The sequence below is a fragment of the Sus scrofa genome, chromosome 1 (genome assembly GCF_000003025.6).
Source record: "Sus scrofa isolate TJ Tabasco breed Duroc chromosome 1, Sscrofa11.1, whole genome shotgun sequence".
Taxonomy (NCBI): Eukaryota; Metazoa; Chordata; class Mammalia; order Artiodactyla; family Suidae; genus Sus; species Sus scrofa.
This window is the reverse complement of record NC_010443.5, coordinates 13,836,509-13,851,903: the sequence shown is the minus strand read 5'-3', so window position 1 is coordinate 13,851,903 and position 15,395 is coordinate 13,836,509. Positions and strand designations below refer to the sequence as shown.

The 15,395-nt window shown below is 38.8% G+C and overlaps 1 protein-coding gene across 1 annotated transcript in view; it reads right to left on the bottom strand.

Annotated features, from left to right (window-relative positions):
* SYNE1 (spectrin repeat containing nuclear envelope protein 1) overlaps nucleotides 1-15,395 on the bottom strand; it is a 486,068-nt gene that overhangs the window by 349,808 nt on the left and 120,865 nt on the right. Inside the window, 5 exon segments of the mRNA XM_021084410.1 lie at nucleotides 196-305; nucleotides 3,711-3,907; nucleotides 9,020-9,198; nucleotides 10,111-10,203; nucleotides 10,647-10,667. Of these exon segments, the coding sequence (XP_020940069.1) occupies nucleotides 196-305; nucleotides 3,711-3,907; nucleotides 9,020-9,198; nucleotides 10,111-10,203; nucleotides 10,647-10,667 (600 nt within the window).

The window sequence follows — 15,395 nt, the reverse complement described above, 5'->3', positions numbered from 1 at the left end:
TTTTAATAATGCTTTCTTTGATATATCAGAGAAATCTTTTCTTCTAATCTCCTCTCCAATTTTCCTCTAGTCTTTATTCAACTGCCCTCATATTAAAATGCATTCCAGTTCAATTTTTTGAAAACAGCATGACTAAAAATCTGAGTCATTATCATTGGCAGCTTTAGTGATGCTCAAAGAAAAGCAAATACTTACATCGTTCTCTTGTGCATCAGCACCTGTACTGTGGATGTCAGGATACTGTTTGAGAAACTGGGCTACATAGGTCATAATAGACTTCTCATCTGGCTTATCCACATCAACATCTGGAAAAACCAAACCCAAATGTGAATCAATTAATTAGCATCATGTCAAAGTCTCACTAAGGTACCAAAAGACACTTCCATAAATGCAGAAGAAAAAGAGAGTACTATTTAGGGGCGAGAAGAGGGAAATCAGCTTACTCTGGAAGACACATGATGGAAATGTTATGACTCAGAAAGATGACACATTGTAACCAAGAGCTTTTAGGAAAGTAATACATCTTTCATTTAAATAAACTCAACAGTGAGTTTCCATCTTGGCACAGCGGAAACGAATCCGACTAGTGTCCGTGAGGACTCGGCTTTGATCCCTGGCCTCCCTCAGTGGGTTAAGGATCTGGCGTTGCTGTTGGCGTAGGCTGGCAGCTGCAGCTCCGATTCCACCCCTAGCTTCGGAACCTCCACAGGCCGAAGGTGTGACCCTAAAAATAAAGAAATAAATAAATAATCTCAAAATTCATCAGGAATTTGAGCTACATAAGGTTATTCTACATTCTGTCTAGTTAATAAAATACAAATGAAATGTATATCTCAGAGTTGGGGTAGGTGGGTAGTAAAAAAATGCTTATGCATTTTCTAGGGACTATCAATGTAGGTTTTAAAAAGTGGTACAACTCAAAAGATTTAAAAAGAAACAAAGATAAGGTATTCTGGAATTCATGAAATGACTCAAAGGGGATTTGAGAAATAGTAAGATCACTGATATGGAAGATGTGTATGAAGAGGAAAACTTCCCTGAAGTGTGAAAGTGGAAAGCAAAACAACATTTAATTCATGACTTGGCATAATATATATTTTTAAATCTTCACCCACTCTAAGAGATATTGGCCTGTGTAATCTGTATTCCTAGAAGTTTATACATTCAAGTTAGCTTAAAAAAATGTTTTTTGTGTGTGGGGGGTGGTGGTTTCTCATTAGGAAAATAACCACTTTACATTTGGGATAGTCTTGTATTGGGATAAACTCAGTTTCTGATCATCAAAAAAAAAAAAAAATATTAAGATGCTCTGGTCCAGCAAATATGAAAGAACCAACCATACCTTCCTCCTATCCTACTCTAGGAAAAATTTCAGGTCTGATTCATTCTCTGAAGTTGAGGGCTGGGATATTTGTGTGCCTTTTCCTTTGAGCTGAGGAGTATACAGGATTCCACTGGCTTTTTTGTGCAGAAACAAGGTGGAAAGCCCTTGGCTGCCCTGGTGAACCTTTGGGGCCTCAGCAGGCTCCTGAAATGGCAAGGGATCTCCATGCTGGCTCTCAGAGGAAGCCAACCTGACAGACACTGTTTCAGAGCTAGAAATGTCCATTCTGAAATCTCATCTTTAGGAATAACTTATTTTCATCGTATTTACATTTCTGCACCCACGAATGGAAATATCCATAATTACCAAGCCAAATGAGAAATTATCTGGTGAATGGATCGAGAAGATGTGGAATATAACAGAATACTACTCCACCATAAAAAAGAATGAAATAATGCCATTTGCAGCAATAGATGGACCTACAAATAATCATACTAAGTGAAGCCAAATATCACTTGTATGTGGAATCTAAAAAATGATACAAAGGAACTTATTCATAAAACAGAAATAGACTCACAGATATAGAAAACAAACTTGTGGTTACCAAAGTGGAACAGTAGGGGAGAGGGATAAATTAGGAGTTTGGGATTAACATATAGACACTACTATTACATATAAAATAGATAACTAACAAGGACCTACTGAATAGCACAGAGGACCAGAGTCCATAGTTTGCAATAATCTATAATGGAAAAGAATCCGAAAAAGAACATGTATATATGTGTAATCGAATCACTTTGTTGTGTAGCAGAAACTAACACAACACTGTAAATCGACCATAACATAAAATAAAAAATCATCAATTGAAAACATTTAAAAAAGAAATCATTTGGGGAGTTCCCGTCGTGGCGCAGTGGTTAGCGAATCCGACTAGGAACCATGAGTTTGCGGGTTCGGTCCCTGCCCTTGCTCAGTGGGTTAAGGATCCGGCGTTGCCATGAGCTGTGGTGTAGGTCACAGACACGGCTCGGGTCCTGCGTTGCTGTGGCTCTGGCGTAGGCTGGTGGCTACAGCTCCGATTAGACCCCTAGCCTGGGAACCTCCATATGCCACAGGAGTGGCCGAAGAAATGGCAAAAGGACAAAAAAAAAAAAAAAAAAAAAGAAAGAAATCATTTGGGACATTTGGAAATTTCACTTTGACCCTTTTCTTCTATTTAACAAAACAACTTAATTTATTAACATTTATTAAGGGCCTCGGATTTGTCTTTTGAAGGCGCAAAAGAGTTGACTCCATTTTTCAGAAAGTCTTAAAATTCACTGCCTTACCAAAAAGGTGCCAAGCAATTCCAATGAAAAATATTAGGTCAGTCATGTTGTGGTTTTTGCCCGACTGACACTCAAACCCTCGGTGGCTATCAATATTTCTGTTTCTAATGACTAAAAAATAAGTAAATAATTATTTATAAAATTTAATTGTATAAATAATTTCTAATTTGTTTTATTATATTTATTCAATATTTATAAAGTTATATAAAATATTTATACAATTAAAATATAATTTACAATCATATTTCTATAAATGTTATTTAATAATTTAAAAGGTATGCTCTGAGATGACTAAGTTTCTTTAATAATAATTTTTATTTTTTCCTTTATAGCTGATTCACATTGTTCTGTCAGTTTTCTGTGGCACAGCAAGGTGACCCAGTCACACATACATATATACATTCTTTTTTCTCACATTTTTATCATGCTCCATCACAAGTGACCAGACATGGTTCCCAGTGCTACCTACACAGCAGGATCCCATTTCTTATCGATTCCAAAGGCTATTGTTTGCCTTTATTAACCCCAAATTCCCAGTCCCTCCTACTCCCTCCCCCTGAGATTATTGATTTTTTAATTCTTCTAGATTCTGTGGCACTCCTCCTCCCCCCAGTACACACACTTCTAAAACCTTCCTTCCATCCTTAAGTATACCAAGTAAGCACAGCTCACCTGCTGGTACCACCCACATCAAAGTGCTGTTAAGAGCAATAGTACTGTATTTTGCTCCCTTGCACAGTGGTAAATATTTTTTCCAAAAAAAAAATTGGTATAGGAAGACAGAGTTTTTTCCCCAGTTTTCTAAAGTTGGCTGGCCTCTTGGAAGCCATCTGTAATTTCTGGATTTAAGACATATAACCCAGAGCTCCCTTGTGGCTCAGCAGGTCTGTCACTGTTTTGGCTCGGGTCACTGCTGTGGCTTGGGTTCCATCCCAGGCCTGGGAACTACGTTCACATGCTGCAAGCATGGCTGAAAAAACAAAACAAAACAAAACAACCAAAAAACATATAACCCTACTGAGTTGAGGTCTACAAGAGCCAACAATCGCTCCACGTGCCTTCTGGATCCAGGAGTCTTGGGATTCCCAGCTCTGTTTCAGCAATAGTGAACGCCTCCTCCAGGTTTTCTCGGTTAGACCTTCCTTTCACCTTCTCCAAGTCCACTAGTTCCGGTCGAATGGCATGGATGACCGAATGAAAGGCAACTCCGCTTCTCCAACTGCGTCCAAAGTCTTTTATTTCTATCCCCATCTGCCTTTAAAAAATAATAATAATGTCAACTGCTGAACAGGTAACATGCACTTCCTCAGACTCAATCCAGCAAAGAATGATGTGCAGTTAGCTATAGCAGGTAACTGGTTTGGAGAAAAAAGAAGCAAAATAAAAATTTTCAGTGGGTAACCAGTTAAGATGTAGAAATTCTGGTTTCATACTTCAGGGTTTTCTATATTCGAGTTTTCAATAATTAAGAGATTCAATTTAAAGCACACTTTTAGGGAGTTCCCATTGTGGCTCACCAGGTTATGAATCCGACCAGTAACCATGAGGATGCAGGTTCCACCCCTGGCCTCGCTCAGCAAATTAAGGATCCCACCTTGCAGTGAGCTCTGGTGTAGGTCGTAGACGTGGCTCCGATCCTGTGTTGCTGTGGCTGTGGCGTAGACCAGCAGCTGCAGCTCCAATTCAACCCCTAGCCTGGGAACTTCCATATGCCACAGGTGTGGCCCAAAATAATAATAATAATAATAATAATAATAATAATAATAATAATAATAAAGCACATTTTAAAAGGAAACAAATTGGAAGAAAAAAGTATCTGGCAAAATGAAAAAAAGAGAAAAAATTTTAAAAACACCAACATAATAATTCACCATTGTGTAATTTTTGAAGTCTCTAACATTTTTTATTTATTTATTTTATTTTAATTTATTTTTATTTATTTATTTATTTTATTTATTTATTTATTTATTTATTTATTTATTTATTTTATTTTGTCTTTTTGCCATTTCTTGGGTCGCTCCCGCGGCATATGGAGGTTCCCAGGCTAGGGGTCGGATAGGAGCTGTAGCCACTGGCCTACGCCAGAGCCACAGCAACGCGGGATCCGAGCTGCGTCTGCAACCTACACCACAGCTCACAGCAACGCTGGATCCTTAACCCACTGAGCAAGGCCAGGGATCTTACATTTTTAATGATAATCACAAGCAGCCTGTGATACACATGCACATATCATAACAGACCATAATGTGGCTGAATTATATCAGAGGCATTAGATTGAACAAAACGTAAATGGGTGTGATCATCTCTCTAAAGCAGGCGGCACTCTCCAAAAGTCCAGACAAGATGAATTTACCCCTCCAATTGAATTGTTTATCAAATTCTTTTTTAAAATTCTTTCTTCGGAACTGCCTTGAAGGCAATGCCCTGGTGGCAAACGTCTGTTCCATAACAGTGGATTTAATTCAAAGCCAGTTATGATAATTACGAAGGGATCCAAGTTGGCAGTAATATTTCAGTTGCTGAAAACAGAAGTGAGACAAGCTCACAATAAATAATTTCTTTCTACATGGCACCTAGCAACTATAACGGCTGTTTCAAAAGGAGAGTTGCGAAGATATTTTTGAGCAGCATCTTTTGATTGCATGTAAAGCCTTTAAAGGCAATCAATGAATTAGACGACATTCAGTGGATAAATACGCTTGTCGTTTCTTTCAGAATATTAGTCTCATTGCAGTTGCTTCTAAATAAAGCAGAAATAACATCACTTAACTCTTTTTTTCATACTATAGTCTCAAAATTCCCATGAACTATAAGATACAATATATCTGACTGATATACCGATTTATAGAAGGTGGTAAATGCTTTCACATTTTATCTCTGCAAGTCTTTTCTTTTTTTCTGTTTACTAGGCCATCTGAGGCATATGGAACTTCCCCGGCTAGGGGTTGAATCAGAGCTGCAGCTGCCGGCCTATACCACAGTTTGTGGCAACACTGGATCCTTAACCCACTGAGCAAGGCCAGGGATCAAACTCACATCCTTGTGGAGACTATGTCTCAACCTGCTGAGCCACAATGGGAACTCCTATCTCTGCAAACGTTAAGGTTCACTTTAATTCCTGTCTTATCAATGTACATTTAGTCTTTATAAAATATACTGTGCTTTTAGAGCATCATTGGATTTAATCACTTGCTTCACAAATAAATATTTCGAAGACAATATTGTAAGATTGCAGTAATTATAATCTTGCATCGCTCTCTTAGTTCTTTTAGAGCTCTACCTCTGGTCATACAGATATAATTTTTTCAGCCCATACCTGACACATTGGCAAATACACATTCAGGGTAAGAAGTTATCTCTTATTATCTATCTATTTGTACATTTGCCTCTGGCTTCACCTTCCTTTTCTACCTACACTTTCCCTTTGCCCACAGTTCCCCATTTTAAAATGTTTCTGTATTCACAGTCTCTTTAAGCTGCCTCAAATTATTTTTTAGGAGTTTCCGTCGTGGCGCAGTGGTTAACGAATCCAACTAGGAACCATGAGGTTGCGGGTTCGGTCCCTGCCCTTGCTCAGTGGGTTAAGGATCAGGCGTTGCCGTGAGCTGTGGTGTAGGTTGCAGACGCGGCTCGGATCCCGCGTTGCTGTGGCTCTGGCGTAGGCCGGTGGCTACAGCTCCGATTCAACCCCTAGCCTGGGAACCTCCATATGCCGCGGGAGCGGCCCAAGAAATAGCAACAACAACAACAACAACAAAAAAAAAAAAAAAAATTATTTTTTAACAAATTGAAGTGGGTGTAAATAAGTGAACAGTTAGTTGATAAATATGCGTCACGTATTAGATATGTTCTGATGTTTTAGACATTTACAAAAAGACACATATAAAATGTTTCCCTAAATAGTCACCATGCTGGAATAGTTAAAAATGGCTTGGTACCTGCTCTTCCTCCATATGTGTTGAACTCACACGTACACCCCTATAACATTTTGTATTAGATCAAACTAGTAGGTGATATTCCTAAAAAGTTTTCACTTTGGTCCAAGACGGTCATTTAAGAATCTTAGACACAAAATCAAAGAAAATTTAGATACCTCACTTAAAGTGATACTAACGTCAAGAAATGTAGATCCATCACCGAAAGAAGTATATCCACTCGATAGCCACGTCTGACTTTTTAACGCATATTTATAGCAAGTTATTTTGAATGGATCTGGATACGTACATCTTCATTCGTTTGGTTATCTTTTGATTTTTGTCCTAAAATACAACTGTTCTAAGACATGTGAAAATAAGGTATGCAAATGTCAGACACGGTTTCATTTCTGAGAGTACTGATTAATAGATGAAATTGGTTAAAAAAAGAGCGGGGGGGGGGGGCTTAACTATCTTGTGTTACTGAAACTGCTTTTTCCTTTACTTCTGAAATATTTCAAAATTTTATATGAAAATAAGGAGTACACTCTGATAACTTGGTGTTTTACTGGATGTTTTGTCCTTTCTCACTGTCTTCAGTCTTGTGAGAGGGATAAACTTTCAGACTACAGTATCCCAAAGGATAATTATACAAACATGCTATGTACTGAAACGGGTACAGATTCTAAAGCCTTTTATCCATGTCGGATAAGAAACTGCTTGAAAAATGAATACTGGGGGAGTGCAAAAAGTAACTCAGAAAAATTATCAACGATGTGGCAGGACAATGGAATCATGTGTTCATTCCAGAACATTCATGGCAGAGAGCAGGCATCTCCTTAAACGTCTACAATTGAGGCAGCTGTAAAGTAATCAGATCTCACTGATGTGCTCCTAGGCAGAGTATCCGTGGGTCCATCAATCTGGATATTTATACAGGCAAAAGGCAAACATAACTTTCACCAGTGTTTCGAACATACAAGTTGCAGGAATGACTTCATTATCCACAGACTCCTGCGTGTCTCTGAAACACAGCACCCCGTGTGTGAACAAAACTTAACGCGGGAAAACTCCAACAGCGTTGAATTTGATTTTACTTTAAGCTACTATGATATTGCATGAAAATTTACTTCTTTTTGGTTAATTAAATGCTGTGTGGAGCAGCAGACAACAGAATATCACATGGACTTTACTGCAATGTTTTTATTGCAACAGCATCATGATATACATGGTCTCCGGTCCCCTCCCACTTAGCAAATTTCTTCTCCCTCCCTGGTAAAGCTGCAAATAAAAAGGCTAATAATGTCCACAGTAGATGGAATGCAAACAGCACGCCCGCAAAGTGGGAAGGACTTTTTTTAATTACATCTCTACTATAGAGTCTCAAGAGACCCAAAGCTTTGCCTTCAGAAATATTTTTGATTGCAACTTGAATCATAAAACTATACCCTACATTAGAAAACCACCAACCCACTTTAAAAGTTAAGCAAAACTATATAAATTAGTAACACTAATTACATCTTCCCTATGTTTATTTTTTCCTCTCTTTATTTTTGCTGTTTAAACTCTTTAAAGATAGAACTCCCTATATTTAGTGCTTGGTGTTTTATAATGATAAGTACTTGTTTACAACTATTTTCCAGAAGGCGAGAATTAGATTCAGATTAGATTTCGGCATGCAGAACAAAATAGAAAGGAGTTAATTTTACATGTCATTTAGGAAAATCTTACAAAAGCCAAATTCCTCTGTGAACAGATCTTATTACTGACTATATCTGACCATAAAATATTGGTATAATCGACTGAAAACTCTACTGAAATTGTTATGGAAGGGTTCTTTTTGAGAGTATCTTTTATATTCAGTATTATCACACATATGTATATAAATTTATTATGCTTAGAAGGAAATTTTCAGCACATAAAGTGGAAGTTCACGAAAGAGTCTATATTCCATATAAAAGAAGAGACAAAAGGAAACACTGAAAAATAAAACTGCTAGAAAATTTCAGGACATAAATACAAATATAAGTATTAATGTGAACCTTAGTTCACACGATTGTTAAATAGAATAGTCTTATAAAGAGATAATCACATCTAAACCTCTAATTTACTTGTGCAAAAATTATTTAATAGCAGCAGAAAATCCAAACAATGACCTCAATAAAATTAGGCTTCATGCTCCTAATCAAAGTGCAGGGATTAAACAGCTTAATCAGGGCCAGTCACATGCGTGAAGAAGGCATGGGTTTCATTACAGCATTTTCCTAGCGTATCAAGGGTGATTTTGGTTTTCACTTGAATTAAAGGGAAGAGCGAAACCAGACCAGCAGCAAAGCCATTCATTCAAATGTCTCCACAAATTTTGTGATCCCTGGGATGTGCGTTCAGTCATAAATTGATAACTCAAATTACTCAAGGGTTTCTCATGTAAACAAATCCCTGCTTATACTTACTTGGAGGTTGTGCACTGAACCCACTTTAACAAAGTCCTCTTGGCGTTTCCTTGGATCTTGGTGGCCACCTTCCGTTTACTCGGGGGGCTGGCAGTCTCAGAGCTGACCATGCTGTCCACGGAGGACGTGCTGCTGGACAGAGACTGCAGCTGCGGCAGGTTGCTGGTCAACTCCTCAATCTGCGTGCGCGGTAACAGTTGGCAGAAAGTCAGCATTATCCTTGTTCTTCTCTCCTTAAAGAGACTCTTCCTTTTCCAACTCAAAATGATTGCTCTCCTCTTACCCCTTCTCTGACAAGGTAAGCTCTTAAAAGGCATGACTGGTGCCCTACTTCTTTTTGCATTTCCTACTGCATCTAAAATGGTACCTTTTGCACCGTAATTAGAACTTGCATAACACATGCATGCATAAATAAAATAAAATCTAATGGTTACCTAAACTCCTAGAATGTGCACACCCAAAGTGAGCCCTGATGTGAATGACAAGCCTTGAAATGAGAGTGATGTGTCAATAAAGGTTTATTAATCCTAACAAATAACAAATGTACCTACCTGGTGGGGGCTGTTGGTACAGGGGGAGGCCATGCATGTGTGGGTACAGGGCGTACATGGGAAACCTCTGTACTTGCTCAAGTTTGCTGTGAACCTAAAACTGCTTTAAAAAAAACAAGTCTATTTCTTTCAAAGCCAACCTAATGGCTAGAAGAATAATCTTGGATAGAAGAGCAGGTTAATTTCTCTGCTTAATGTCAAATAGGAGCAGAGAACTGCTCCCTTCCAGAGGACGAAGAAAAAAATACCTAAACTCTTTCTACAGCAATATTTCAGCTCCATTGTGCCCTGCCTACTTTTCAGATTGGGTACTTAGGCCAGAGTTCTTTGGAGAACTCCATATATAACACCTTAGCAGAGCGGAAGAGGGCATTTTCCTGCTAACAAAAACCAACATGCATGTGGAGGACACATCTCTGCTGACTTGTGCATCAGCCCCAGAGGTATGGAAGATGACGGCATGCTTCAAACATTACAAAGTCCACCGCTACCCCCGTCCGTGTCATTATACCAATGGCAAAGGGGATTATAATACCATACCTGGAAATATAGAATTATAGTCCACATCAATCCAAGAACTATGGAGGGTCGGCCATCTGCTATATCAGTGGAGTTAATGTTGACTAATTTTATCTGTTTAAAAGAGAAAAATTGTGCTAGTGATGGACTAGAAGCTTACAGGCCATTTAATCGTGCAATAAGTAGTACTTTGTTAGCCATCAATACAATTTGGTCATGCTTGTGCAGCGATGCACAAGAGTGGGATGAGCCATCAAAACAAACAAGCACACGGTTTCAGTGGACATTTCAGGGGCATTCATTAGGAGCACATGAGAAAAACAACTACAGAAGAAATTTCAAAAACTTGCTTAATGTTGAAAAAATATGACATCATGCAAGGAATTACCAACAAAATGGTTACTCTTTACATTCAGGGGTTGTCCAGAACATAAAAGAAACTGTGAGTAGTTTAAGAAGATGCACTTACTTTGAACTTTGTTACCAAATAGCACGAAACTTATATGCTCTTTTACCTATAAAAGTCAGGAGTTAAAAGTTCTGAAGTTTGTACTAACCGGTGATCCTCTGTACATGGACTGACATGAAAAACAAAGGGAGAAGATGATACATATACATAAATAAGCTTTCCAATCCACGTTCTTTGTTCAAAGGGAGTAAAGATGTAGGTGGTACACTTAGAACATGATTTGTGAAATATATTTTAAAGACAAAGGAAGGCCAGGACATAGGTAGAAGGAGTCTGTTGGGGTACAGTTCCCGACTTTGGGGCACTGACAGATATAAAGCATTCAGGATTAATCTGTCTACCATTGTCCCCAATTATTCTTTCAATGCCTTCCAACCATGAGAAATGTTGCTTCCTAAGTCCCAGGAAAATGGACTTCTATGGTAGGTCTAGTTCTGTCAGTCTCTATAGAAGACAGTGAATAACTGCTTGTCCCCCTCTTCATAACCCTGAACAAATTAGAAAAAAAAAATAAAGGCCTCAGTGTCCTAGCTCAAGAATTCTCAGAGAAGATTTACGAAGGTGTGCTATTAACAGCACAGTTCAGGAGTCTGTCAATGGTTTACTTTTTAAAAATTCTCAGAAGCGGAGTTCCCGTCGTGGCGCAGTGGTTAACAAATCGGACTAGGAACCATGAGGTTGCAGGTTCGGTCCCTGCCCTTGCTCAGTGGGTTAACGATCCGGCGTTGCCGTGAGCTGTGGTGTAGGTTGCAGACGCGGCTCGGATCCTGCGTTGCTGTGGCTCTGGCGTAGGCCGGTGGCTACAGCTCCGATTCAACCCCTAGCCTGGGAACCTCCATATGCCGCGGGAGCGGCCCAAGAAATAGCAACAACAACAACAACAAAAGACAAAAGACAAAAAAAAAAAAATTAAAAAAAAATAAATAAAAATTCTCAGAAGCAAAATCATCCTACAAATACTTCACTCACGTAATTAGATTAAATTTACTGGCTACACAACAGAGGAGTAAAAGACAAGCGAGCACCAAAGTCACTGTAAGTGATGTGAGGTATACCCATGGGATTTTCTCTCACTCCTCAAGTTCATTTATCAGGTTCAGAAACAGACAAATAAATTAAGAACTTGCACAGATTACAAGCTTATGTGTCTACTTCTTTTAAAGCCAGCATGGTGTGAGGCATATAACGCTTGCTGGAGGAAAATAAAGAGCATCACATGTCTTTAATCTTTTATGATGGAACCTATTGCAATCTCTATAATCATTCTGATTGCTCTGCTTTATAAGTTCTACAGAAGGTTCTCCACAGCCATTTTAGCATCCGCAGGCCTCACATTTATAATACGTGCTAACAACCACAAGATTAATGCATTTCACAGAGGACAAATTTGTTCTTTCTTTACATACCATTCTTTTTTAAAATGCAGGTAAGTTAAATTTCCTACCTCAGTCCAGCTCCTATTGTACTATGAAGTTTAGATACTCAGCTTATTGTAGAACTTAAAGATCTTTTGCTTAACTTGTGAAGAAAAAATTTTTTTTCAAATTTTTTTGTCTCTCTGTCTTTTTAAAAAATTTTATGGCCACACACCCATAGCATATGAAAGTTCCTGGGCCAGGGACCAAATTCGAGGTGCAGCTGTGAGCTATGCTACAGCTGCAGCAACGCCAGGTCCTTAAAACTGTGTTCCATGATGGGTTATGGGAGCATGGGCTTTTTGTTTGTTTTATCTCCACTTCCCTGTAAAGTCCCATTAAATGTACAATAAGCTTTTAATAGCCTAAGAGAGTGGGATAGGCCGCAGAGACACATCCAAAGAGACTGAAGAATTCCAGAAATCAGAAAGGATGGAATCACATCAGTGGACCTCAACTCAGGCTTTCTGAACCAGAAAATAAAGAAGATAGCCCAAGAATCTGTTTTAAATAAACCTCTAGGTTTTGCTGATTCTGAGGCATGTCAGTATTTGAGAACTGTGCTTGCTCCATGTTATCTGGAGAAGTTTGATTTTGTCAGCCAGAAGCCTTGATGGACAGCGTTATCCCACAAATTTACATGTTGAGGCCCTAACTTCCAAGGTGACCACATTGGAGACAGAGCCTTTAGGGAGACAATTAGGGTTAAACATGTGAGCCCTAATCCAGTAGGGCTGACTTCCTTATAAAAAGAGGAAGAAACACTGGCAAACACTCCCCCCCTCTTTCTCTCTCTCTGTTCCCTCCCCCCCTATACCCACACAGGAGAAAGGCCATGTGAGGGTACAGTGACAAAGCCACTGTCTGCCAGCCTGGGAGAAGGGAAGAAATCAACCATGCTGACTGACACCTTGCACCTTGATCTTGGTCCTCCAGCCTCCAGAACAGTGAGAAAATAAATCTCTGTTGTTTAAGCCACCCAGGCCATGGGGTCCTGGTACGGCAGCCCTAGCCCACTAATACAATCTCCATGGATGTTTCAAAAAACGTTCAAATTATTTTGGAAAAATTTTCATAAAAGCCCAGCTTACTAGCTTTTCTTGATACACTAGAAAATCTAATGAACAGATGCACCATGAGGTATATTTGTTACTTTCTCTAATGAGGTGTCAGGAGAATCATTCTAAACAGGAGTATAGGTAGCCAAATACCAGCAGTCCTTAATAAATAATTCAAATAAGTTGAATAAATAATACAATTTCAATAAAAATGCAGACTACAGGCGTTTCCTGTTCAACTGTTAAACCTGGGCTCACTGACTGTATGTATGTTTCACAGAGGGAATTCTAGCTGGAATTGAGTATTTGCTTCCTTCTTCAAGACAGGGCACAGAGCTGCTCAGTTCTGCTACCACAATTAGCCTCTACCCCGCTTCATCTTTTAGACACCCATTTGGACCTCATAGGAATCAAAATGTGGAGTTCCTGTTGTGGCTCATCCGGTAACAAACACAACTAATATCCATGAGGATGTGGGTTTAATCCCTGGCCCTGCTCAGTGGGTTAAGGATCCAGGGTTGCGCTGAGCTATAGTGGAGGTCGCAGACGCAGCTTGGATCTGGCATTGCCATGGCTGTGGTTTGGGCTGGCAGCTGTAGCTCCAATTCAACCCCCGGCCTGGGAACTTCCATATGCTGCACCTGCAGCCCTAAAAATAAATAAATAAATAAACAAACGAACAAATAAATAAATAAATGTATGTCCTGGTGTTTTAGGAAAGATAGTCAGTGGTCAGCTCCTGGTATCACTATTTAGAATGATCCACCTGACACCTCACGGAGAAAGAAACTTGTGGAAAGTGGTGATGAATCTGTTCAGTGGAGTCACACTTCTACAATTCTTAGCAAATACTAATGTGTACTTTGCTTCAGTAGCCCTGTAAACAAGTGGAAAATAAACGCAATGGTAGCATCTTCTTCAGTAAAACTTGAAAATGCCTTGATATTCATCAAGTCAAGCTAGAATCCAAGAACTGAACTCATTTTCTATTATTGAAAGAAAGATCTAAATGGAGGACAAAGTAAATACAAAGGTTAAAGGCAATTTCTTGAACATGCATTTGAGACATAAGTTCTTAAATTATAAAGAACAAAAATAAATAGTAAGAGGACTTCCCGCTGTGGCTCAGCGGTAAGGAAACTAAACATGAGGATTCAGGTTCAATCCCTGGCCTAGCTCAGTGCGTTAAGGATCTGGCATTACTGTGAGCTGTGGTGTAGGTCACAGATGAGGCTCAGATCCATCATTGCTGTGGCTGTGGTGTAGACTGGCAGCTGCAGCTTCGATTCAACCCCTAGCTTGGGAACCTCCATATGCTGCAGGAGTGTCCCTAAAAAGATAAATAAATAAATAAACAAACAAATAGATAGATAGATAGATAGATAGATAGATAGATAGATAGATAGATAGATAGATAAAAAGAGAGAGGGCACCGAAGAATCTTCGAAAACTCATTCCACTCCCCTGCCAATTATTTTGTGAGCCAATGGAGTAAAGAATGCAAGAAAGAGTAGCCCAAAACTATATTTCAGGTAGATTTTTTCTGCATTAAGACAAGTTAGAGATTTGTGAGGACAGAAGGGAAATGCTTTGGATTTTGTCCGGAAACTCAAATAAACGTTACTGAGAAGTAAATAATTGAATCATTCTATTTTCCAGAAGTATCTGGATATCTGTTTATAAAGCTGGTTTTGGTATTGCCAAACACAGACTTCCTAAATTTCCACAAATTAGAAAAGGCTAAATCTAAAGGACTAGTGCAACCCTTTTGTGGGGAAATATTTCAATATCCAACAAAACAAAAACACACTTATGTTTTCAACAGGCAATCACACCTCTAAAAATTCACCCAGAAAATGCACTTCAAATAATATGAGAGAACTTGTGCACAGTCATTAACAGCTTCATTGTTTCTGTTTGAAAAATACTAGAAAAAACCTAAATGCTCATTTATTAGAGAGTAGTTAAATAAACTCTGGCACATCCAGGCAATGGAATACTATGCAGCTGTGAAAATGAATGAGGAAGCTCTCTGTGAACTGATTTGAGTGATTTCCAGGGCATACTGGTTTTTTAATTTAAATTTCAAAAATATGTTTATTGAAGTATCATTGATTTACAATGCTGTGTTAGTTCCGTGTGCACAGAAAAGTAATTATAGACACATACACATACATGTAGAGAGAGATTCTTTTCCATTATAGATTATTACAAGATATGGATCCAGGATATTCGGTTAAATGAAAAAGATCAAGTGCCATTGGTGTATCTCTAGGATGCTACCTTCATGTAAGAAAGAAGGTGGTATATCAAATATACCTGCTCATTCCTGCAAAAGAAATACAGGAAGGATAAATCAGAAAC